Here is a 26,811-nt window from a genome sequence, read left to right as displayed (position 1 = left end):
CCTAAAGTCCTAGTTGGAATAAAGGGAGAAAAGGGAAAAGGCAAGGAGGGCCCTGGCATTCCCCCTTCCTCCACTTCATGGCCACCATGATGTGAATGGCTCTGTTACACCCCACTCTCCCCACCATGATAGACAAGATCCCTCAAACTGAACAGAACAGAACTTCCTCCATGAAGGTGTGTTTAAGTCACACTGATGAGAAAGACACCCAATATGTATGTCCACACAAAAACTATATGCATGATTATTGTACTAATAACCCTAGTAATCCAAAGATATGTACAACTTAATGTTTATTAATGGATGGAAGGATAACATGTTATATATTTCCATACTTGGATGTGGGTTCCAGGGATGTAACTCAGCTCATCAGGCTTGGTGGTAAGCATCTTTCCCTGCTAAGCCATCTTGTCGTTCCCACTGTGTGGTTCCTTAAAAGCCTTTGGAGATAGCCTAAAGGAGGAATACATAAGAGTTTGAACCTTTGGGCTAGAGAAGCCCTATAATGCTTCAAGCACAGATTAATGGACCACCCTGGTGGGACTTCAGAAGACTGAGAGAAATATGGAGAGTGGAAGCATGATTTATGAGTTTTCAGAGAAGAACAAGTCTTTACTGCGGATTGAGCTGGAGTCCATTTAGTGATATGCTGGCATAGAATCTGGCTTCATTTTGCCCATGGCCTGAGAACTTGCATGAAGTGTAGTTAAATAATAATGGACTAATATATTTGACAGAGAAAATTTCTAGCAAGATAGCATCTAGCCTGTACCACAGCTACTGCTGACTGCTCTTCCTTGTCTCAGAGGAGACTTTGAATTTCTGGGTGATTGTGGAACCTTTGAGGACTTTTAGAGATGGACTCAACTTATTTTGCATTATATGATTGTCATGAACCTGTGGAGAACAAGGATGGAAGGTTATGGCTTACAAGTGGTATGCTTGGGTATCAAATTGACAAAGGGGCGCTTTGATGGTTAATCTTGTCAAGTTGACAGGATCTAGAGTTACCTAGGAGATAAATCTCTGGGTGTGTTTGTGAGGGAGGTCTCAGATCGGGTTGACTGAGGTGCGAATAAACACATCCCCCCCATTTTTCTCCCCAAAGATGGACTGCACCTTCAAATCGGGAACTACAATAAACATTCCCTTACAAAGTGGATTTGTCAAAGATTTTGTCACAGCTAGGAAGAAGCAACTAATGCCTAAACAAATGCTATGCTGCTTTAGATCACCCCGAACTGAGCATTCCTTACCAAATGAATTATACAAGTAATCACATTCTGTGAGTGGCTTCTTTTATTTAACATGTGGATTGTAGCAGCTATTAGTACTTCATTCACTTTCTGTAGACAGAGAGAACAGACTCCCAAATGCTGTCCTCTGGCCTCCACACACATCCTGGCAAGCACACACACACACACACACACACACACACACACACACGTGTGCACATGGGGGGAGGGGGAAGGGGGAAGGGAGAAAATAAATACATATGGAAAAGAGCCAGGTGGTCAACTTTGTCACAGCGATACCTCCCTTCCAGTACCAATCTTACAAATGATCTACTGCTTTCTTGGCTGGACAAACACTTGACAGAGGCCACTGAAGGAGAAAGTTTTGCTTTAGGATTTTTTGTCAGATGTTCTGAATTTTTATACAGTCTGGGGGAAGACATGGAGGCAGAGCATGAGGAGCTGGTCATATTGAGTCCAGGCAGGAAGAGTGAGAGTTGAAGCTGGGTACTCTGCATTCTTTCTTCTCTTTAGTTGTCCAGGACTCCAGCTCTGGAATGTTCTTTCTACATTTAAGGTGGGTCTTCGCATACCAAATACCGACGCTCTATCAACTACCTCACGAGTGTGCCCTGAGGTTTACCACCTGAGTGAGTGTTAAGACCCACCAAGTGCACCATCAGCATTGGCCATCATAGTTAGATTTCCTTATTAAAAAACTATCTGAGAGGGCTGGAGAGATGGCTCAGTGGTTAAGAGCACCGTCTGCTCTTCCAGAGGTCCTGAGTTCAATTCCCAGCAACCACATGGTGGCTCCAAACCATCTGTAATGAGATCTGGCTCCCTCCTCTGGCGTTTGGGTATACATGGAGGCAGAAAGTTGTATACATAATAAATAAATATATATATATATAAAAGAAAAGAATCTATTTAAAAAAACTATCTGAGGTAAAATAACTTAAAATGGGAAATGCTTATTTTGGATCATAGTTCTGGAAGTTTCGGTCCACAGCCAGGAAGGACGCATGGTGTTGCCCTGTGTGGAAGAAGTGCATTATGACAGAGTCAGAGGGGTAGAGAGCAAAGCTACCAACCTCACAGCAGCTGGAGGCAGACAAAAAGGCCCAGGGTCCAGGACCTTTTATAAAGGTTTCACGACTCCCCAGGAACACCATTAGCGGAAGTTCAAGCCTCTAATTCACTAGCCTTCGGAGGACATTTATCCAAGCTATAGATGTTGCCTAGGAACAAAGAAGGGCCAGTAATAGCAGTCATGGCTAACGGCATGGGTTCCTTTTAGAAATCATAAAAAAGTTCTAAAATTTAATATGGTGATGGTTTTATAGATCTGTGAATATGCTAAAAAAGACTTGAATTATTGGCTTTCTTTGGGTAAATTTTATGGTGTAAGAATTATAGCCCTAAAAATATATAATTTTTAATTAATTAAAAATGTAGGATAGACTTCAATGTAAGAACAGAATATACACAACATGTAGCAAGAAGAAGCAAATCTTCCTAGCCGTGCTCAGCAAAGTCTCTTAGATTTGACACCAAGAGCACTCACAGCAAAGGGACAATTGCCAAGCTGGATTTTGTCAAAACTTGATTTTCCAGACTTCATAGAACTCCATCAAAGCAGTAAAAAGGTGGAATGAACCAATGCCTGCAAACTGCATCCAGTAAGGGGCTTGAATTCAAAACATATAAAGAACTCTGGCAAGAATAAAAACCAGACCCTAACCAAGTGCTGCCACGGAGGGGGCCGGAATCAAACCCCAGCATAGCTTAGCCAGCAGGGTCAAACAGCTGCAGGTGTTTTGGGGGACAGGTCAGTGCTCCCTCAGAGCTATAAATCATATCACCATGTGGCCCAGCAGCACTTCTGATCAGATGTGTTTCCACGAATCACACAGCCAGAATTCGGGGTGTGGCTAATGGTAGCGCCCAGTCACCTGCTCTGCAAGGATGTTAGCAATTATACCTGCGCCATGTGCCAACCCCAAATACCTGTACACCAATATTCATAGCAACTTAGTGGGGGTTTCTGCTTGTGTAATAAACACCATGACCAAAAGCAAGTCGAGAGGGAAAGGGTTTATCTCACCTCACACCTACAGGTAATAGTCCATCAGTGAACTACTAACAGACCAACGTGGATGAGCACACGATGAAGGCATGATGCCAGAAACATGTCCAGCCGGCCATGAGGTCTGTATTGTGCTGCTTAGGGAAGCATGTGGCACTGGAGGATCAATATCATCACTTTAGCAAAGGTGACTGGACATAGTGGTGTGCCTATTGTCCTAGCTCACATGGGAGGTTACACGAGAGAATTGTCTTTAGTGCCAGAAGTTCAAGGCCAACCTGTTTCAAAAAGAAAAGAAAACTGAGGATACTGTTGCTAGGAGTAGGGGTTGATGGCACTCTCACTGACCTGGGAAGTAGTTAAAGAAATGTTTAGGGGTTGAGAGAGACAGAGATGTGTGTTTACACACCCTATTTCATACATAATTAAAGAGTTTAAAACTCTTGTACCGTTAGTGCCTGCTGTGAGAAAGTAACCTGATTACAGTAGTTGTGCTAAAATACAATGTGTGTGTAAGCCTTTCTGCTCAGCACCGTTTGATGTATTGTGGTACTTCTGTACTTGATATAGTACACGAAACCCACGAATCTGTCTTCCCTCCCTCGGGCTTAGCGCTTCTATATTTTTTCATCTTTCTTCTCTCCTTCAACCTCCTGTGACAAAGCCCTTTATAAAGTCCTACCAGACTTCTAGTTTGTGGGATGAATTAAGACAGAGCACGAGATTAACTTACTTGGTTGTCAGCCATGAACGTCTTAGTGTGGTTTAGTTCAGACCAGTTTAGACTTCTTGTCCATTCACCCAAGAGATGGCAACTAGTCAGACCTTCAGGAAGCCATTCAGCTTCGTCACAAGCTGGACCTTGCGGAGAGGATCAGAAGGGCTTTATGAGTTTTGTCTCTTCCTCTGCTTTCATGGCCATTTTATTCCTCCTTTCTCTCGACTGCTTGTTTCAGCCCCCACCCCCTCCCACCACCATCCCCACAACCACCACCACCATTTCCGGTCAGGAAATGCTGAACTTTGCACTGTCTGCACAATCCTGAGGTTCCCCTTTCTCAAGTATTTTTGATACTACAGTATGGAAGCTGAGTAAGAGTAGAGAATAGTTCCAGAAAGCTGCTGACATTCCTCAGTAGCCATCTGGAAAAGAGGACAGAAAGGGCCCAGGTCAGAGCTCCATGACCCCGGCCCTCTCTGATGTCCTGTCTGGGCATGTGACACAGTATACTGTAGTGGGGGCAGGGGGAGGCTCTCACATCCCTGAAACAGTTCTTCTGTGCCTTGCAGTTTCGTTCATCATGTTCTGCAGACCAGCCATTGACACACATGGCTATCCTTTCCTTTTAATTTCTGTAGAGCTAAACTCATCATACTTTTTTTTTTTTTTTTTTTTTTTTTTTGTGGAGCTGGAAATTGAACTCAGGATCTCTCAAATGCTAAGCAAACAAGCACTCCACCCCCGCTCTGGCTGCATCATTTGTGGGTACCACTGTATCATGTTCATTTGGCCACCTGCTGATAGATTCGTGGGCACCTCCTAGTGCTTTCAGACTGAGCCAAGTGACGTCTGATGCCTGCCCATGCTCTCGCGGGAGATTTACTCTGGGGATATACCTAGAAGAAGATCTGTGTTCTAGATCTCGGTGACTGTGCAAGTGTTCCGTCGCTTTCCACCCCCAGCTGGTACTGCTGTAAGGTGCCATTCCCCTGAATCATCAACACCCTCCACCTGAGACATTTCCATCTTTATCAGTCTAATGGGTGACTGTGTGTTTTCTTCTTTTTAAATTGCTACATATTCTTGGGTTATACATATCACTACAGACTTAACCAATAATTCCCCTACTGGAGAATGTTCAGCTCAGTCTCCAGTTGTGTTTGGTTTAGATATTAGAAACAACACTGCCGAGAAGCAATCTGCAATCTGATATATATGTCTCCTTTAGTCACTGGCAGGTCCATCTCCAAAATGAACAGTTCTCACCTCACAGAAAATGAGATTCTGTATTGTGAAGCGAATATGAATGAGCCTGGCCTGGGAGTTGGCCTGGGTGCTGTGAATGCTGTGTTCCCACACAGAAGCAATTCCATAGGCTTCCATACTCACAGAACAAGAGAGAGCCTTGTGTTTTCCAAACACATCGATGGGAACATCAGTTGTGTGAGCTACATCGAGTTGCGGGAAACCTTTTAGAGGTATTCGTGTTGCCTGGTGGGAGTCTCAGTTGTGGGGTTGGTAAAGGAGCTACTGGCCTGTTAGTACAGCCCAGAGATTTCCCTGATGGCTGAAAGGGAGAGAATTCAGATATAGAGGGAGGCAAAGATTGGCTATTAAGGAGTCAAAAGTGGCCCAAGATAGTTTTTCTCTAGATCTGCAATGCTAACTCTTCAAAACAAAGTTCTACTCAGTTGGCCAGCTCTGTAAAACCCCAGAATAAGGGCGGCTTTCTTTTCTGAGGGCATTAGTTCACAGTTGTGCTGGGTAAGCATCGCATCTTGTGCATGCAGAGGCCGAGTAATGCTTTATATCTATGACACTGAGAAGGCTAATTCTGAGGAACTGATAAGCACAAGGCTAAGCAAGCAAGAGAGCAGTCTTTGCAACAGAGAACTTGCCGGTGAAATTGTTCAGGAAGACATCCTCTATCTATGCCAGTTTTACCAGCTATCATGATCTCAGTCTGCCTTTTTCCTCCCTCTGCATCTGACAGAACATTTACATGTGACATATAATAGCAATACTACTCCTCAAGTTAAAAGAATTGAGAACACAGCCTAAAGGAGAAAAATGCAACAGATAAGAGAAGCAGGCAGCTAACCAACCAAAAAGTCTTTTTTTTTGAAATTCACTACAAATATGTATAATTTTTATTTTATCAATTAAATGAATAAAAGCATTAAATAATTAAATTAAAAATAACTATTTTTGAAATCTTTTTAGACTTTAATTAATATAGGATTACATCATTTCCCTCCTCTCCTAACTCCTACCCCTCCAATGTCCACCCATCCCCCAATTTAGAGCCTTCTTTAGCCAGAGTTGAGACACGTGCATCTAAACAAATCAGCATGTAAATACAACCTGCTGAGTCCTTGTCCCTAAGTATAATCTGCACGTGTTTGTTCTAGGGCTGACCACTTGGTATTGGATAGCAAAGCAAGAGTTTCTCTCTGGGCAAGACTGCTTCTCTCTCTCTCTCTCTCTCTCTCTCTCTCTCTCTCTCTCTCTCTCTCTCTCTCTCTCTCTCTCTCTCTCTCTCAGCAGTTGTTAGTTGCTTGTGAGACTTCCCCCAGTCTATGTGGAGATGTCAATTGTTTTGGAATTGTGCGGGTTCTTTTGAGACAGCTAAATTGTTGGGATCTCATGGGTGTAGCTTCCCTGTGTCATAGCTAGAAGGGACAATCACAAAGAAGATCTTGTGGTATTCTGACACTGTCTTTCCGCCCCCTCATCTGTGGTGCTTCTTGAGTCTTAGGTGCTGGAGTTTGGAAGATAAATCTACTAGGGCTGGATACCACATGCTCATTTGTTTTCCTGTTTGGGCTAGTTTTGACTTTCTGTAATGGTTTCCTTTCCATGAAAAAGAGGTTTTTGATGAGGGGTGAATGTTACACTTGTCTGGGGGTGTAGAGGTAAGTATTCAGAACGCCATTAAGAATTATACTGGTTTGGAAAATTGGCAGTAGTACAAGTCTCCTCTACCTACGGTCTGTGACCTCCCTAGCCAAGCACAGTCGGCTAGGTTTCCATTCCATTCCGTTTCTATTAGGTAGGCTTTGAGTCCAAGTAGACACAGCTCTTGGTGTCTGCCAGGTGTAAGTACCACTACTGCCCCTTTAGGGATATCTTGCATGATGATCCTTGTGGTTTATAGGCAACCACAACTGTTTAAGATGACTGACACTTTTCTTACCTCGTGGCACCATAAAAGCTAGTCCTCAGAGGCATGCTTTTGGCTCCTTTCCAGCTGAAATTCTCCTAGACCTATGTCTAAAGTGCATGGTGTCCTCAACAATTAGGATTTACTTTTAATTTCTGGGAGGAACCAAACAACAGCAACAACCCATATTGCTTTGGGAACTCTCTTTGATTCCCCAGTCACAACTCAAAAGGCATTTCTCATTCCTGGTACTGGAGTTTTTGCTAGCTACTCTTTGGCTCTTGGGGAGACTATTAGCCCTCCATGTGGTGTGATTTCAAATATTGTATGTTTTCTCTTATATATGGCTATTGGGTTTTAAGCCTTAGATATGAATGTTTCATTCAAAATAGACACAGATGTTAGATAGCTCATATGAGATCACGTAGACCGCCTGCGGGTCACTCAGTCTAGGGGTGTAACCCGCCTGGCAGGGTCAGTTATTCCAGGGTCCCGGAGAGGCGCTATCTGGAAGATATGGGCGGGAGAGAAGAAGAAGGCCAGGCAGATTTGTCGAAGCCTTCGTTTATTAGAGTCATGGTTACAGCTTATATAGGATGAGGAATTTGGGGGGCAGGGGCATGGGCTCTTGCCGCGTGGTCCACACCGGTCATGTAGGCCAGGAGGTTACGATCGGTCAGGTCACGATTCCTCGGCCAGGAGTTCACAAGTTGACACACCTAGTTCTCTAGATAGTTTGGAATGTGAGGCGGTTCCGCTGACAGATAGCTCTCTATTAACAGATAATGTGTGTGGGGGATAGGCTCTGCCAATAAAACAATTCTCAATACAATTGGGAAGTGGGGTTCTCTGCTAACTCCTCAGGGCAATGGTTCCTGTAATAATTTGGGGGGGAAACGGCTCCTGACAAGATCAGTGGGAGGAAGGGCTCTCCCAAGGAAGGGGAAATAAAACATGGTGTTATGGATAAATAAAGGGGAAACTAAAACAGGCTTAAATAGGGAAGAAGATGGGAATGCATAGTAAAGGAGGGACCATGGGGAGGATAAACTAGTACTAAAGGCCTTTTGAATAGTCACATGGATGCTTACAACTCTCAAAGCTTCCTAAAGAGATTTAAATGGAGTTATCACAGAATGGTGGAGACAGTGACACAACTAGATAGCATTTGCTACTAAGTAAACTCCAAGTCTCAGGAATAGGTTACATCTTGTGGAGTCACTGGCCAAAGGGGACCTACAGATATGCCCCCCACAAACAATACAGGCTATTGCCAATGCTGTTGATTACCCTCCAGAATCTGACAGTAAGTTCCTGTTGCTGGAGACACCACTTACGTATGTCATCATACATGGAAAAATTGAGCTGATGCCCTACTGAAGCTTCAATCCTACTGACTAGCATTTATAATATTAAAAGTTACAACACATGCTACCAGAGGAAAGATGTAATCATCAGTCTTACCCAGCTGCAAACCGTGAGAGCCACAACTGTGACCTGCTTTGCAAGATACAGTGGTGCAATAATGGCATAAATGTTATGGTATAGCCAACCATTTTATTTTAAATTGTATCTAAGGCCTATTCCATTATATGGAACCCACATCTGGAAGCTGTTAATGAAGCCACAAACTTGAGAATAGATAAGTCATGGGCCCTAGGGAAAAGCCTACCACTGTTATTCTGCTAAAAGAGCCTGCTGCTATATGTAATGATCTGTCCTGTCCCACTCCCACTCCCTCTTGTCCATTCCCTCCTGGTCCAGTCCACCCCACCGAGGCAAGCTGATCTTCAGCTTCCAGACTGAGTTCTTTCCTTTTCCATCTCTCCCCCTGAAGAGGCAACTTCTGCCTCTCTCCATTCTCCCCACTTCTCTCCTCCCCGTCTCTCTCTCTCTGTTTCTCTCTGTTCATCCCCCTTCTCTCCTTACCCTTTCTCCCCTTCCCTTCCATAACCCACTAAATAAATATCCAACCTCACTCTGCATGGCATGCCTATCCATGTCTCTGTCTCTTACCTGCCATGTGGCTCCCTGCCGGGGACCAGCTACCTTCAGAGACCTGCGGCATGGTCTCATGGCATGCCCATCTGTCTGTCTCTCCTTTGTGGCCCCCGCAGTGTTTCTGCTGCTCCAGCCACTTGGGGATCCACAATATTTTTACTTAATCCATAACATTATACTCATATATTAATGCATTTCTCAACCCCAACAGAGAAGTTTTTTTCTTGGAGTAGATGAGAATTAATACAGAAACACACATACTCACAACTAGAGAATGTGAGACACTGGAATACTCAGTCCTAAATAGGACTGAGTATCTTTATCAAACCCCTTTCCTCAAACCTCATACATCTACATGGAAGAAACAGAAAGAGCCAAAGGTGGTAGAGGACTCCAAAGAGACAGTGTCTTCCAGACACAAAAGGGTTGATGCTCATGAACTCAGAGACAGCACACATAAGACCTGTGCAAACTCAGGCTGGATAAAATCCCAGCATAGAAAAGGGGAAGTGGGCACAGAGTCCCACCCCCCTAACCAAGGTGTTATTTGAAATTAATAGCTGCTCAGAGATGGAAATCAGTTTTCTCCAATGGAGTGGTACTGGGTGTATCAACTGCACTGCTGGGCAGACCTCATGCTCAGGAATAGTTGGTTAGCAAAGATGGGCTGCAGGTATTGCTTTGGTTTGGTTTTGTGTGTGTGTGTGTGTGTGTGTGTGTGTGTGTGTGTGTGTGCAGTCTATGATTTGGTGTCTTTTTTGGTTTTGTTTTAAAATTTTTATGGTTTTTTTTGAGAGAGAGAATGTGTGTGTGTGTGTGTGTGTGTGTGTGCATGTGTGTTAAAGCATGAATTTTGGGTAAGTGGGAAGGTAGGGAAAATTTAGGAGGAGTTGGGGAAAGGGAAAGATATGATAAAAATATGTTATATAAAAAATTTAAAATAATTTTAATTAATACAAATAAGATGACCTAATCCGAAATAACCCATAAACGCCTCACAATGTCTACCATTCTACGTGTGAGAAATGGGAAGTTTATTAAATTTCCTTTATCTGACTTTCAAGCCTCTAGTTTTTCCATCCATGGCTCTTTTGCATTTCCTTGGAGTTCTGTTAAACATTTGTGTTACATTGTTTACAAAAAGTAAAGAGTGCTTCCTGGCATGAAGATGATGTTCAAATAACTTACTGTAGAAAGAACAAACCCTGTCCTTTAAGAGACAGATGAGATCACACACTGATTATAATCTTTTTCTGTTTCCTTGTTGAATTCTTCCTTTATCATGTTTTATGAACTGCAATGTCTTTTTACATTGAATTGCACCATCTACTCTCCTTAAGCCATTTCCCTTCAAATCAGATGTCTTTTCTGCCTCTTCCTTATTTGGGTCTAGTTGTTCCTTGTGGCCTTCCTCCATGGAGTGTGGGGTTTTCTGTGCCCCCTCCCCCACCTGTTTATGTCTGTGGATTGGTTTGTCTGTATGTCTCATTCATTGGAAAGGACATGGGTGTCTGACTTAGTCCCTCAGTCACTGTGGGAGCGAACTAACTTCCCAAAGCAGCCCTCTGGGTCCGGTTCCATCAAGAAGCTTTAAGAAACAAAGCGGCCCCCAGAAAGCTCCAACAGCACCTGCTGCAACCCCTGCCCACACCACAGTTGGCCACCACATGCTGACAAAGGCTCTTTCTCTCTTTGTGCTGCAAACAAGTCCAGCCTTCCACTGCTGCCAAGGGCCCAGGACACTTTGACTTGTGGCCCACTTCTTATCAGCATCTTCCTGGACTAGGGTTCAAAGTATTTTACAGCACCTACCCCCTTGGGGAAACACTTAAGTAAAAAGCTGGCTTTGTTCTCAACTCTTCCTTCAGTTGCAATCAAGTTACCACTGTGGTGGTCAGTGTTACTAAAGGACCCATTTTCCTCTCAATCTCAGTGATGTTTTGTTACTATTTTTGTTTGTTTATTTTTGTTTTGGAGACACAATCTCACTAGCCAGGAACTAGCTACGTAGACTAGGCTGACCTCAAGCTCACAGAGATCCGCCTGCCTCTGCCTCCTGAGAGTTTGGATTAAAGATGTGTGCTACCATGAATGGCCCTGCCTATCTATTTTTGAACCAGCACCCAATGGTTTGCAGACACCTACACTCACGTGCACTCACGCGTATCATCTACACATCTACACAAAAGTTAATAATAAATATCAATTTAAATAGTAAAATGTGAATGCTGCCAGACGGTGGTGGCAGACACCTTTCATCCCAGCACTCTGGAGGCAGAGGCAGGCAGATCTTGGAGTTCCAGCCTGGTCTACAAAGTGAGTTCTGGGATAGCTAGGACTACATATAGAAGCCCTGTCTCAGAGAGAGGAGGTTGGCCCTGCCTCAACTTGATATGCTGTGCTTTGTTGGCTCCCATGGAAGGCCTGTCCCTTTGAGAACAGAGGAGGAGTGGATTGGGGATGGGGGTAGATGGGAGGTGGGGTGAGGAAACGAGAGAGGAGGGAAGGGAAACTGTGGTTGGTATGTAAAATAAATTAAAATTAATAATAATAATAATAATAATAAAGAAGCTCTGTCTCAAAACAAACACAGTGAATGCTATCACTGGTGCTTGTCTCTTTATTGGATCACTGAAAACTTCAGCTCAACCGGATGCCTTGGCATTCACTGCACCCCTGGAACTACCAAGAGTGAAGAGCAATGTGTCTGATGCCAGATGGCTGATGGGTGATCATGCAGTATTGAAGACGCCCCTACTCATTTTTCCAAATAAGCAAAAAGCATTTGTACAGCTATCCTTATTTTTATGTTTATTAATGTGCTTGTAGTAAAGATCCCACAAACAATAAAAATAGAAGGCTTTCATAAAGTCTATCGAGAAAGGTCTAGAAGTTAGATCCCTGATAGGCGGCAGTGGGGACACAAATAAAGAAAAAAATCAGCCAACTGCCAATCTCCCCCACACTCTTGACCTGGGGAGGTTTTCCTCCTACCAGTAGGGCAGTATGGCCCCCTGCTGGTAGCCCTGCCAAGGAATTCAAGGCTATTTCAGGACAATTACCCCTAAGTTGAGGACCTGTCAGTTAGCCTTCTGCTCTTTATTCAAACTGACAAACCTTAAACTAGGGGAAGGACACTCCTCAAAGACCCCTAAAACTTCCAGCCATTGAGGAGAGACCAGATTTCTGACTGCGTCCTCAGACCTGCTATATTCCAAACTCCACATTTATCAGTTTTCGTCCCTCCGTTCCCTTTTGCACATGGAGTTTCTTCCCAGGAATTTTCACTTCTAAGAGGGGCCATGAGCTGGCAGAACCAGTGAACAGAGGAGTGTGTGAAACAGTGGACACACAAGGTCCTGCTAAAGGACTGACGGTGCCTGGATGTCTAAAATCTGCCTCCCTAACAGTAGCGTTAAAGGGAGGATGGCTGGGATATACATGAAAACTCTGACCTCAGAATGGGCCCTTCAGCTTCTAAGTAAAGCGACTCATTCTTTCTATCCCAAATGATTGAACAGGGATTTTGTTTTCAGCGGTTGTAGAAAGGATGCATGGATGATGGCTATGAAGACAGAGTTAAATACCTTCACTCTAACCAGTGCCTGGCTTCTCTTTAGAGGGAGCTGCTTTGATTGCAACCATCTCTAAACAGGACAGATGTTGCAGGGAGCATTCCGTCAGTGGTCTGTACCTAGTGTTCTTTCTCACTTCCTCTATTGCTCTATGATTCTACCATGAGGGCCAGAAAACTATCCCCTCCCCTAACCACCACACATAGAATCAGGATGTGCACTGACCAAGCTGGCAGAACACTTGACACTCTGGTTGAGTGTGGCATGAGAGCCTTCAAGCCCTTTTCCTGTGACCACCCAGGCCAACCCCTCCTAGGGCCTATGGCTGTTCAAAGTCGCCTGTGTTAACTGGGGTATGTGGAGTTTCCTTCCTCACTCTTTTCTATGCACTAGCGGCCATCTGCACATTCCTCGACTCTTTGGTATAAGCCAGTCTCAGATCTCCGTGGTTGTGATCAGGCCACAGCAGAAGTGGTTGCCACAAGACCTTGGAAGGGGTTCTATTACCTCATCTTACAGTGCGTTGAGCTTACAGTAGGAAAATTAACAGCCATCTAGAACTTTTTCTGTCAACATGGCAGCCTTCAGCTCAGGGGACCACCCAAAGGACCACCCTTCCTTTAACAGTTTTTATTTTCACCTCTCTCGTGCTAGATGGATGGAGTGGAACCCGGGCTTCCCATTGAGTATCGATGCCAAGTGCCACAAGGATTTACCCCGTGACATCCAGTTTGACAGTGAAAAGGGAGTGGACTTCGTTCTGAACTACTCAAAAGCGTAAGTTTTAGGAAGTGCAAGGTGTGGGTGGCCCATCTGGTGGCAGGGCAGGGGCTAATGGTTAGAGATGAGTTTGGGACCAGGAAGGAAGACAGTGGAAACCTGTCTGCACAAGGCGAACTGCGTGATGCAAAGGATGTGCTTGGAGGAGTGGACACACACCAAGACCTGTATCTCAACAGCCTGGACCCAGCCGTCTCCCAACAGTGGCAGCACTGTGTGCTTGGGCCGGGCAGAGACTGTACTTACAACCCTCCATTGCCACCCCCAGTTCACTCCTTCTGTGGCCAGTGCACCTGAGGATGGCGCCCAGACTGTTACCAGGAGGCAGATTCTGTGGTGACAATGACTAGAATGACCGTGTTGGTCCCATGACAAAGATTCCTGATCATTTGTCTTAGTGACCTCATGAGGTAGGCACTTGTCTTAGGAGACACCATGACCCAGGCAAACTCTTCATGGGGGCTTTTCAGAGGTTGGTTCATTATCACCATGGGAGGGGGGCATGGTTGCACACGTGGTGCTGGAGAAGTAGCTGGGAGCTTTGCATCCTGATCCACAGGCAGAGAGAGGGAGACCAGATCCTGGGGGGATCTTGAAACCTCAAAGTGCCCCCCCCACAATGACACATTTCCACCAACAAAGACACAATTGCTCCAACAAGGTGTTTTCTGATTATAGCCATCCTTTTAGAACTTGGCAGCTGTTATTGATCATTTCTGGGTAAGGGAACTGAGATTCCAGTTAGGGTCAAATACTTTGCCTATACACATTAAGGCAGAAACTGCGGTGGTCTGAGTGAGAAATGACCTATAGGCTTGGGTATTTGAACTGTTGGTACCCAGTTTGTGGTGATATTTGAAAAGTTTATCTAGGAGGTGTGGCCTCGCTGGAGTATGTCACTGACTGGGGCTTTGAGAGCTCAAAGTCTCACTCCTCTTCCTGTTCACTCTCTTGCCTTGTGCTTGCATTTGACGAGATGATCTCTCAGCTTCCTGCTCCTGGTGCCTGCTGCCATGTTGTTCCCACCATTAGGTGTGGTGGCATTTCAATTGTATTTTAAGAAATAAAGACTGCCTGAAGATCTGAGAGTGAAACAGTCCCACTGGTCAGCCTTACAGACCAGATTATGGTAACATGCACCTTTAATCTCAGTAGCCATAATGGCACACATCTTTAATCCCAGTAGCCACACTAGTTGCCATAGAAACTGGGCAGTGCATGCCTTTAATGTTGGTGGTGTATGCCTTTAATCGGAGCCCTAGAGAGGATTATAATACAGGAGGAAACAGTTCTCAACAGACAGTCTCATTCTGAGATTCTGCGAGGCAGGATCGCTATTTCAGACTGAGGTGGAGGTAAGAGCCAGTGACTGGCTGTTTTGCTTTGTTGATCTTCAGGTTGAACCCCAGTTTCTGACCCTGAGTTTTATTAATTGTGCTTCAATTATGGAGTCTAACCCTATGGAACATGAATCAGAATAAACTCTCCCTCTGTAACTCGCCATGGTTATGATGTTTTATCACCCCGGCAGAAAATTAACTAAAATGGTAGCAGAGAACAGGCTGTCTCTGTGAAGAGCCTGGCCATGTTTTCATTGTTGTTATTGGTGTCATTGGGTTTTGTTCAGTTGGCAGTGGGTCTTTTCGTTCTGCTTTGTTTTGGACTGTCTAAGAGTTTGGAGCTTGGGACTAGGAAAGCAGTTGAATGTTGTAAACAGAACTTAACAGGCTGTCCTCATGGGAGCCTGAAAGACAGCAATGGCGAGAGAAACACAGACTATAGAGACCTGGCTCAAAAGGTTGCAGAGGGAAGCAAGGACTTTCACTGCAACTAGGCTAGAGGCTATTCCTGTGATATTCTGACTGTTTTCTGCCCGTGTCCTGAGAGCTTACCTAAGGCTAAATTAGAAAGAAATTGAATAACGTCTTTGGAAATTTCAAGACTGCATAATGTCAAGTCCATGATTGTTTATTATTAGTAACGCTTATGCAGGTCTACAGAGAAAAGGAGACAGCCGAGTAGGAAGGAATGTAAGTGTACAATTTGGAGAGAGAAAAGCCGCAGCAAGTTGAACAGCCACATGTGTTAGAGGAGAGGCTACACCTCTTAAGGAGCTGAGGACAGCTAAGGAGAGGCCTGCTGTGCATTGGAACAAGAGATGGTGCCTAAAGGGAAAGACCCCACCCAGGCAAGTCTCCAGCTCGTGTATGAAGCCCGCAGAGATTTCTGCTCTAGAGAGCAACTGAGTGAAAGGACTGATGCTGGTGTGACTCGGGAGCCAGCACTCATCCGAAGCTGGCAGCTGAACTTAGCAGTGTCACCCGTGTGGTGCTGGCTTCAGAGGCGTGAAGGGTGTAAGAATGAAGGGGTTGGGGCTTCTTCCTCCATGGTTTGTGAAAGCCGCTAAAGCAAGGCATTGTGTGGCATGAGTGTCCCTAGATGAAGACCGTGAGAAAGCAAGAGGCTCTGAGAGATTGTTGCATCAAGCTGCACAAGTGTGGCCTGGGTTGCAATGGAAATCCAAAGATGCTGGCAGTGTCGGAGCTGAGAGACATCTGCCAAGGAGACTTGCACACATAGATTTGCCGGCAGCAAACCTGAATGGGCTGAGCCTTCTAAGCCCTTTGACAGCGGTCACATGGAGCTACACTGGAGTTTGCTCTGCTGGGTTTCAGTCTTTGATCCAGTATTTTCTCACTCTGCCTACTTTGCTCCCTGCAGAATGGTAGTGCATATTCTGTGCCGCTCTGTGTTGGAAGAATGCAATTTTCTTTTTGGTTTTACAAGGGTTACAATTAAGAGATTGACTTGAGTCTCAGAAGAGACTGCAGACTTTTAAACAGTGGTGAGATTTAAAGGCTGTGGGGACCTATGGAGTCGGACTAAATGCATTTTGCATTATGATATGGCCACTAACCTGTGGGGACCAGGGAGTGGAGTGTGGTTTGAGTGGGAAATGCCCTGCATAAGTTGGGGGGTGGTGATATTTGGTGGTGCTTATTTGGGGAGCTTAGGAGGTGCAGCCTTGCCCCATTGCTGGTTTGTGATCTACAAAGGAGTAATGACACACACAGAGGTAGCAGTCAAAACACTTATGGAGAGCTCTGGCCTGGTCTCTTACACAGCTAAGGTGCAGTGGGAAGAGCATCAGACACAGGCTGACTTCTGTCCTGGTCCCACAAGGCCAGCACCTGCTCTCTGGGGATGCCCCAGATATGATCGGGAGGCACCTGGGTATAGAGTGAAATCACCCTGCAGAGGCACAGTGGGCAGGTGAGGTGACCTGACCCTTGCTCTGCAGGATGGAGAACCTGTTCATCAATCGCTTCATGCACATGTTTCAGTCTTCCTGGAATGACTTTGCTGACTTTGAGAAAATCTTCGTCAAGATCAGCAACACTATTTCTGGTAAGAGGGCTCTTGGGGTTGTGGGGGTGGAGAAATTTACTTTTCTGCCCAAGATAGACTGACATCCAACTCCAGCACCCTGGACATCTCACCAGAAGTCTCAAGGCTATCAGAACTTTTTCTTTTCACAAATACATCATCTGTGTCTCTTCTACACAGAGCCAAGGCAAGACTGGCCTATTTCTTTTAAGCATTTACATTAAAGTAGCATTGGAGGCTGGAGCGATTGGCTGAGCAGTTAAGAGCCAATTCTGCCCTAGCAAAGGACTCAAATGTAGTTCCCAGCATCCACACTGGGTGGCTCACAACCATAGTAACTCCAGGTACAAGGGCCTCTAAAGTCTCTGATCTTTGTAGATGCCTGCACTCAAATGTACACATGCATACACACACACACACACACACACACACACACACACACACTCATAAAAAAAATAAAATTTAAAAACTTAAAGCAACATTGGGTTCCTTTGGAACAGGAATTGTTTGGTTAGAGCCCTGACACTGCACAGTAATGGATGGAGAGCCATGAGAGTCATTGTTCTTTAAGGAGACAAGAACAGTTGGATAAAGATGCTGACCTCACTGAAGGACCAGGGATTTTGAGAAGAGTGGGTGCTTGGACCAGGAAGACTAAGTGCATAGTGACCTATCAATAAGCAGGCACACAGTGGGAATGGCAAAAGAGAGGAGCCTGGGGGCCCTGAAAAGGAGTCCCTACAAAGATATGTCCTCAGGCAGAGACATGGGGGCCTGCCTGGCTGACCTACCTAGGGGTTGTGCCTTCCTATTCTTCCCACAGAGCGAGTCAAGAACCACTGGCAGGAGGACCTCATGTTCGGCTACCAGTTCCTGAACGGCTGCAACCCTGTACTAATCAAGCGCTGCACAGAGCTGCCCCAGAAGCTCCCAGTGACCACAGAGATGGTGGAGTGCAGCCTAGAGCGGAATCTCAGTTTAGAACAGGAAGTACAGGTAGATCTGCTGGCTGGAGATAGCCAGTCTTTCCACAGAAGCCACTTCCTGTTGACCAATGCTTGCTGATCCCCAGACTGCTGGTTTGCTGTTTGAGTGGCAGTATGAAATCAGAAGTTTCTTCTTTTTCCGTGAGGGTCTTGGGCACTGTGCCAGCCACAGGCAGTCTTAGGAGGGGCCGTATCTACACCAGCCTCACAGCTGCAAGCCTAGCATCAGGGCTTTTAATACCCACAGCAATAATTACAAGAGCTACTGTAGTGGTCCAGGCATTGTGACAGATGTGTTCATACGTGGTCATCCAAGTGTCATCCACGTAGCAAAAGAGAAGAAACAGGTTAAAGAAGGAGGCTCTGTGCAGAGACAAAAGACAGAGACTGGTAGACGTTGTGTTACTTTCTTATTAGAAACATTGGTGCCACCTGTGCCTCCCTTAGCTACTCCCCTCCCCCACCTACCCCAAGTCAGTCTCCTGGTTTTCACTTGCAGGCTCAACCCTTCACTCCCAAGGGTTCCAAGGCTACCTTTGTTTTGAGACAAAAAGAATTCAAATGGAATTGGCTTGTAGCTGATAGAATCTTTCAGGCACTCCCACGCTAGGTTTTTAAGAGATTTTTTTGTTTTGTGTGTTTTTTTTTCTTCTGATAGTTTCAACATTAACCCTCAGTGTCCTGTCTTCTCCCCCTCCCCCACTGCAGCCAGCACCATCTCCAGCTGCTCATGTAGCCTCATTGCCCCTGGTCACCCCGTCTAGGTACCCAGCTCACACTGCGATTCCAAACACACATCATTTAGCCCTAACGACCTCCTGCCTACTTGTCCTTGGGAGATTACCTATCCACATCAAGTTGGGTTCCTGACCCACATGGGCAGTCCTTCCACATTCTTCTGGACTTGCATGGGTCCCAGGATACTACCTAGTCATGTGGACAGCCAGCAACAGCAATAAGAATTCCTTGCAGCCACCCATGCCCAGAAACCAGCATATCTTAAAACAGAGAGGACCTGAACGGCCAGCCACCATGGTCCCCAGTCACCATGGTCCCCAGCCACCATGGTCCCCAGTCGCCATGGTCCCCAACCGCCATGGTCCCCAGCCATCATGGTCCCCAGCCACCCAAAAGTCAGCCTCTGTTTGTTCTCCAAGACAACATCCTCTTACTGGTGGGCCCCTGCCACTTCCAGGGAAGGTGGCTTACGGGTTATCTTCACTTTGAACCGACCCATCAAACACATGATCAAGATGTTCTGCTGTGGTTTAGATCACGGGGCAATTACCCAATAATCTAACAGTCATCACTGACTAGATTCTTGGCCCCAGCTAACACATCATCAGCACAGTGCTTAGGGCCCTTCATCATTTGAGACACCTTTCTTTGCCAGCCTCAGTGACACGCTAAACTCACAGCTCTAAATTGTTGTTTCCAGTATTAGGAATCGGACCCAGAGCCTCACATGTTTAAGAAAGCTCTACCACAGAGCTATGCCACCAACCCCTAAATATTTTTTACTCTTTCTCAGTAAAACTTATTTTTGGAACATAACTTGAAGGAACCTTAAAGGAGCCCGTTTTCCCCTGCATCTGTGCAGAGTAGCCCCACTCCTTCCCATCTTTTCCTTCTAGGAGGGACTTGCCCTGGACGACAATGGCTAATTTGCCGAGTGTTGAACATGATCCAAATGAAGTCCTGCAGGGCCATTTGGGTGTTTGGCTTCTTTCGTCTGTCCCCTCTAACCCCCCAGAGTGGTCTTATAGCTTTCTTCATGAGAATCAAGCAGATTTCGGTTACAGTGAACCTAAGTTAGTCATGGTCAGTCTTTCATCTTAGCTTTGAAAATTCCACGTGTCAACCAGCCCTGGAGCTAGAAACCTCAAACCCATAGATTCTGAATTCCACTTTAACCAGAATTTTAGAACAAAAATCCAGGTTCCCGAGGCTAAGACAGGCTAGGCAAGGCCACCCAACCCAGCACACCAGCAAAAGAGATGAGCAATGCAGTAAAAAGGAGAGAGAGAGGGAGAGAGAGAGAGAGAGAGAGAGAGAGAGAGAGAGAGAGAGAGAGATCTAACTAATGTGGACACGTGGGAGGGAAGAGATAACGGGGTTCAGTGACCCCCCCAATTCACCTTGGGGCACTGACATGAGCTTTAGGATTAAATAGAGGAAGATCTGGGGCACGGGACAAGATGGGGTGTGATAAGCCGTCCTGGCATGATGTGGTCTGTTTGATCATCGCTTTGGTTCTGCAACTGGTCCAAAGAAGTCTTTGCTGTTGGTTGAAGGAATGATTGCTTCTGCTCCAAGCTGTAGTGTTACTATCCTGGTGCAAGCACGTGTGTAAGAGTCCTGATTGGTGTTAGCTGCTTCTGGAACCCAAGACTGTGACACACTTGACATTTTTGCAGCAAATACTTTGATTTCAAATAAACTTAAGAACCACGAAGGAGGCAGCATAGAATTTTTGTTCTGTTCAATATGACACTGGAATGGATTTCCATGTTTTATGTAAATGTAAAATACATCATTGTATTAAATATATACTGCGGGAGAGAAAGAGGACCATACCTGTGTCCTTGGCCTTGAAGAGTGAGAAAATAGGTTAAACAGACACCCTTCTAGTGATAAACACGCTGACTTACAGAGCTGGCAGGAGTCTGACCCAAAGTGAAAAACACAAACACAAAATAAAGGCAGGGATAGCAGGCTGTCACCCCGGATTTGGCTACTGTGAATACTCAAGTGAGGAGTTAATGAACATTTCTTAGTTAACAGTTTCTAGGGGCGTGTTACACACTAAGTTACAGGGAAGGGGTAGGGTGCCCTGAAGACCATCACTCACATCCTACTCCGGCCTGGCTCTCAGGTCCTTTTCTGCTTAAAGTAGCTTGAATACATTTCTCTGCCTCCTGCAGGAAGGGAACATTTTCATCGTGGACTACGAGCTACTGGATGGCATCGATGCCAACAAAACCGATCCCTGCACACACCAGTTCCTAGCTGCACCCATCTGCTTGCTATATAAGAACCTAGCCAACAAGATTGTTCCCATTGCCATTCAGGTAGGTGGGCTGCTCAACCTCAGAAGGCAGGGAAGGAGCTTCTGGGGCATCTTTGCCCGCGGTGCTGCAGGACACTGACAACTCTCGCTCCGACTTTCACTGGGTTAGAAGAGAAAAATGAGCTATTGGGACTCGGGGCTGCTGTGAAGCAGGCTGTCTATACCACAAGAGGCGGACGGTGGCTTTTCCCCAGGGGAACTTTGAGAAATGCCCTCCTGGGGCTGAGCACACTGGCGAAGGCTTGTCCTGCAATGACATGCTGTTCCTCCCACCCACCTCCTGACCAGCGTTCCCAAATAAACATGCCCGCACAAGCCAGCTAGGTGAAGCCAGGAGTTAAGTTGCAGATGGAAGCCACTGAGCGATGTCAGAGTCCTCACCAGGGCATTGTCTTCCATGCAAGTAGATCATTGCCACCCCAAGGACAGCGGAGTGCCAGGGGAGCAGTCTCACAGGAGGCAGGTGGGCACAGGGTTTTCTCTACCTGTTCTGTGAAAGCTGACTGCAGACAGCAAGGAGGAGCTTAGGAATGGCAAAGCAGGTCTAAGTGAGGGTCCCTGGGGGGTAGAGTTTTACAGAGACCCGTGGTGGATGGGAAGATGAGCAGTCAGCACACAGTGCCTGCGACTGAGACACTGGGTACAATGGGAACAGCATCAGCTGGACATGTGGGCTGACCCTGCGTGCCCCGAAAGCTCTTGCCTGGACAATCTAAGAAGTCCCGAGAGCGGCTGTATGTGAAGTACCTGAGAGCAGACACTGTGCTTGATCTTAGCCAAAAGACCAAGACTGTAAAACTGCAACACGTTTTCAATTTTCCAGCAAATCTGTTAGTTTTAAATAAACCTCTGAACCACAAGGTTCAGGACTTTTAGAATTTTTGTTCCATTTAATAAGATACATGAAGGCTCCCTACAGAAACATCGCAGTGTTGAATATATATCCAATGTATTGTGCTGCCCAGTCCTGGAGGAGAGACTTACCATATCATGAAGCATACGCATTGCTGACATCCTGAATATTCTGGATCAGAAAGCATAGGATCACTGGGGTTTCACACAGTGCCTGTCTCCTGTGTGTAATTACCGCCCTACTGATTACCATCTTACCCAGCTAAGGAGACTAAGGTCCAGGTACACATAGTGAGCCACCGAGGTGGGATTCAAGCTGGCTACATTCAAGCCTGCATTTAGCTCATCTGTATAATCCCAGACTGTAGTTCAAGGCCAGACTAGGCTACAGAGTGATACCTAGTGTCAAAATTTAATTAATCAATTAATTGGTCAAAGCCTAGTTTTCCAGGCTCCCCACCCCTCTGCACTCCGGGAGTCCTCAGCCTCTTATCAGAGAAAGCTTGTAACATTAGATGAAGGCGCAGGGGATGTGGGAAATCACCACTGGAAGACGATAAGTCGCCACTGACAGGTGTTCTGAACTAGCTTATCTCAGACACACGTTTATTAGAGCCTCCTAGAACCAGGGACCTGGCTTCAATCTCAGTTCTTCCCCATTGCTAGTAGGAAGGAAGGCATTGGACAAGCCACAGGATCTGGCTAACCCTTTCTCTAGGCCTACCCAGGAAAATGGATGCCACCCAGGGCATTGGCAGCAGAACGGTTCCTGGGTCAGCCCTTGAGCGGGGTCCACAGATGTTGCAACAGTCTGGATTTCAGGCTGGACTGTAAACGGCCCGTGGATCCCAGTGTTGGGGCTGGCATGGCCAGGACAATTGAACCAGTGCTAAGAGGTTCTCTGCCAAGACTGCACTCGCTGAAGTAGCCTTTCCGAGGATCACCAGAGCTGCATGCTAGAGGGTGGGGATCATGATTTGGGTTTGTGTGAGGCTGCAGACAGTCTGAATGTAGGAGAGGGTTGAGGGGATGACTCCAAGCCAGGGAGCACTGCAGTGCTGGGCGCCTTCCAAGAGGACTACATTAGCTCTTGGTTGACTTGGATCTCCACAAGGCTATTACCAAGGCAGAAAAACAAGAAAGGGAACATGGATGATATCATCTCATTTATGCAGAATGGATTCAGGAATGCAGCACACCACAAACTACATACTTGACACGGGAAGGCATTGTGTGGACTTGATGAAGCAGAGGACAAAGGGCCACCAGGCTGGTGGCAGAACAGGTTGGGGAACAAATGAGTAAAGTAAGAAGAGGCCTAAGTCCCTCATAGTAAGGCTTAGTTTATGAAAATTAGACATAAATACATACATATCCAAAGCAGCGAGCCCTTGTGGCTGGTTATGAAGTGACATGCTTACTGTTTTTTGTCTCTCTGTAAAGCTGGGATAGCTTAAAGCAATGGCTTCCTGAAAATCTGAATTGTGTTGTTCACATTGTATTTCTATTGGCCACTGCCACCACGGATGGAGAGACAAATCAGGCAGTCACTTGTAACCTCTTTCACTGTGACAACATTCCCGATGAAAACAATTCGAGGGGGAGTGATTTGGGTGCTCAGTTTAAGGGGGTGCAGCCCATCGTGGAGGGCAAGGCAGGGCAGCGGGAATGGGGGTGCTCTTTTCCATTCACAATGAGGGAGCAAAGAGTCTGGAAGAGGGCCGCGCAGTGGAGCCTCAAAGCCTAAGGCTCCAGCTCCCACAGGTTCCAAACCTTCCAGAGCAGTACTGCTAGCTAACCAAGTGTCCAAACACCTGGAGACATCAGATTTAAACCGCAAAACCACCTGCCATATTAGTTAGAGGACACCGCTAAATCCTGCCAAGCCTCTACTGGAGCCCCAAGGCCCTTCCTGGCTGCTCTTGGCTAGAGAACCCGTTTCTGGCACACTGCTCTCCTCAGGCCCTCTGGAATGCTAGGTCTTCAAAAGTTTCCTTGTCTGGCTGGGCTGGAGAGATGGCTCAGAAATTGAGAGCACTGACTGCTCTTCCCGAGGACCTGAGTTCAATTCCCAGCAACCACATGGTGGCTCACACCCATCTGTAATGAGACCTGGTGCTCTCTTTTGAGCTTCAGGCAGAACTCTGCATACATAATAAATCTTAAAGAAAAAAGTTTAAAAGACGTTTCCTTGTCTGACAAGGTTGGGGAGCACTAGCTGCTACTCGCAGGGGATCTCACCTCCAAGTTCTGGAGTGAAGCTCCGTAAGAGCAATGAATGAGGGGGAGCTGAGAGTGTGGCTCGGCAGGAAAGTGTTTGCCTTGCCCGGGCAAGTGCCTAGGTTTGTTGAGCACTACTGCATGTAGTCCATGAGTACACACACATACACACACACACACACACATGCACACATACACACCACCACCATCACCACAAGACACGGCTGCTGTCACAAATGCTAAAGAACACAGCCTGCCCTGGTATTGAAGACAGAGACGTAATGGGCTACCTTATGCAGTGATGTCAACAGCTAAATCACCAAGAACTTCAGGGGCCTCTTTTTCTGGCGTTAAAGAAGTGAGTTTTTAAATAACAGGTCACAAACCCTTCACATTTTAGAGAAAAATTACTTGGCCCAAGCACGGAGTGCAAGCGGAAGGGCAAAGGCAAGCAGGGTCGTTGGGTGCAAGGCTTCAGGGTGGGGCTTCTGGGCTGGGCACCAGCTGCAAAGCCTGGTCTGGGAATGGGGACTCAGCAGCATGAGGTCTTAGATGGAGAGGGCTACTAAGCAGCAATGGGTGAAGGGGGAGGAAGCCAGGCAGTGGGGAGGGTCAAGGAGGAAAGACCGGCCATGGTCCCTTGCAGCTGCTTGCTCCTTGTCTGGGGTCTGTACCTATGTCCCCATGTGTTGAAATTAGGAGCGGTGGCAGGGCTGTGTCCCCGGCACCCTGCCGCCCACATGGCTAGCTTATGCCCAGAAATAATTACACTGAAACTGTATTCTTTCAAACACTGCCTGGCCCGGCTAGTTTCAGTTTCTTATTGGCTAGCTCTTACATATTTTTCTAACCCATTTCTAATATTCTGTGTAGCCCATGAGCTGGCTTACCAGGGAGGATCTTAACCTGCGTCTGTCTGGAGCAGGAGAATCATGGTGACTCCTTTACTAACCTTCTTTCTCCCAGAATTCTCTTCTGTATACTCTGCCTACCTAATTTTCTATCCAATAAAATGGGCCAAGGCAGTTTCTTTATTAATAAGAAACCACTCCCACATCATTAGCTGCAAAGTCTGGTCTGGGAATGGGGACTCAGCAGCATGAGGTCTTAGATGGAGAGGGCTACTAAGCAGCAATGGGTGAAGTGGGAGGAAGCCAGGCAGTGGGGAGGGTCAAGGAGGAAAGACCGGCCATGGTCCTTGCAGCTGCTTGCTCCTTGTCTGGGGTCTGTACCTATGTCCCCATGTTATAGACAGCTCACAAACAGGCTGTAAGATGTCATTAGCCACCCCCCCACCACTCCCCACATGCTTCTGCTGACTTGGAAGTCACTGTTGATGTTTTGAATTCTTCTGGAATTTCCCTAGGAGCCAGGCCCTCTCAAAGCTATAAAGGAGAAATAAAAGCTTGTGCTCTCTTTCTTCAACACACCAGCTCAACCAAACCCCTGGAGAGGAGAACCCAATTTTTCTCCCTTCGGATGCCAAATATGACTGGCTGCTGGCCAAAATCTGGGTGCGTTCCAGTGACTTCCACGTCCATCAGACGATCACCCACCTTCTGCGCACACATCTGGTGTCCGAGGTGTTTGGTATCGCCATGTACCGCCAGTTGCCCGCTGTGCACCCCATTTTCAAGGTACAGCCCGCCATGTCTCCACGCGGAGGGAAAGAACATCTGGGAGAATGTCTGGCCATCCCAGGGGGTGGGGTGGGGGTGTTGGAGGCTAGGAGTAGGCTGCAAAGAGGGGCCCTGGGTCAGACGCTCAGGGGCCAGGAAGCAGAGTTTGAAAGGGCAGTCAGGTCACGGTTCTTTGCCCAAATGCTACAAGCACTTGACTGCTGGCTGGGCTACAGGCTGAAAGTACAGGCGCTTCCCTCTCTTCTTGGCAAAATAGGTCAACACAGGGCTCCGGCCTCAGAGGATGACATCAGACTTTGTCACGGTGTAGCCCTAGGCGAGCAGCAGGGCCGTTACCACTAAGCATCAGAGTGGTGTCCACAGGCCTCCTACAGCCGCAAGGCACTGTGGGCCAGCCTCGGAGAGCTGAGTGGGGATCCAGATCCGCCACAGATCCTCACTGAGGTTTCTCCTCCTCCCCTCAGCTGCTGGTAGCCCATGTGAGGTTCACCATCGCCATCAACACTAAGGCCCGGGAACAGCTTATCTGCGAGTATGGCCTTTTTGACAAGGTGAGCGCCCTCTTCTCACACGGGGTCTGGAAGAGCTCTGCCTGGCGACTCAGGTCCCCCAACCACAGCCAGCTCTCCTCTCCCTGTGCGCCACCACCCTTATTTCCCTGTTATCTGTCACTCTTTCGTGCATCCGGTCCTATTCCAGTCTCTGAGCCTCCTCCAAACCACCCATTAACCTCCCACCTTACAAGATAGCTGTGACTTCTCCCACCCTACCATACCCCTGCCATCCTGCCTGTGACCTTCAGGGCACTCTGAACAGAGATGCCGGACCCCTGTGCATCCGGTCCTTGATGTGCCCAGCTCTTCCAACTGACTGCCCTGAAGCAGTGTTCTGCACAAAAGCCTGCCCTCGCTGCAGCTGTACAGCGCCCACTGCACTGGATGGGATTTCCCATGTCACTCCCTCACGGAAGTGGGAGCTTGCCCTGTGCACCTCACAGGACACTCTGTGCCCAATCACCCCACCTCTAGGTTCCTTATAGACGAAGCTGGTTAGTCTGGGCATGGACCAAGCTCAGGCGCTCTGCTCTCTCAC

At 46.8% G+C, this 26,811-nt stretch overlaps 1 protein-coding gene and 1 long non-coding RNA gene across 3 annotated transcripts in view; one reads left to right on the top strand and one right to left on the bottom strand.

Moving 5' to 3' along the window:
• Positions 1 to 26,811, top strand: part of Alox5 (arachidonate 5-lipoxygenase) — a 53,584-nt gene that overhangs the window by 23,131 nt on the left and 3,642 nt on the right. Inside the window, exons 4-9 of the mRNA XM_050148396.1 lie at positions 13,439 to 13,561; positions 16,866 to 16,972; positions 17,775 to 17,947; positions 20,862 to 21,008; positions 25,513 to 25,716; positions 26,184 to 26,270. Coding sequence (XP_050004353.1) covers positions 13,439 to 13,561; positions 16,866 to 16,972; positions 17,775 to 17,947; positions 20,862 to 21,008; positions 25,513 to 25,716; positions 26,184 to 26,270 — 841 coding nt within the window. The remainder of the gene's footprint in view (positions 1 to 13,438; positions 13,562 to 16,865; positions 16,973 to 17,774; positions 17,948 to 20,861; positions 21,009 to 25,512; positions 25,717 to 26,183; positions 26,271 to 26,811) is intronic.
• LOC126505466 (uncharacterized) lies at positions 335 to 25,506 on the bottom strand. 2 transcript variants are annotated; one of them, XR_007592912.1, is made up of 4 exons: positions 24,970 to 25,506; positions 4,058 to 4,185; positions 2,330 to 2,476; positions 335 to 453 (listed from the first exon to the last, which is right to left on the bottom strand). It is a non-coding gene; the product is annotated as an uncharacterized lncRNA (long non-coding RNA). The 2 variants fall into 2 exon arrangements; XR_007592911.1 differs by lacking the exon at positions 24,970 to 25,506 and having other exon boundaries at positions 4,058 to 4,262.

This window comes from Alexandromys fortis, unplaced genomic scaffold (genome assembly GCF_014885135.2).
Source record: "Alexandromys fortis isolate MF-2015 unplaced genomic scaffold, M_Fortis_MF-2015_v1.1 scaffold_59, whole genome shotgun sequence".
NCBI lineage: Eukaryota > Metazoa > Chordata > Mammalia > Rodentia > Cricetidae > Alexandromys > Alexandromys fortis.
This window is presented reverse-complemented; position numbering and strand designations above follow the sequence as displayed.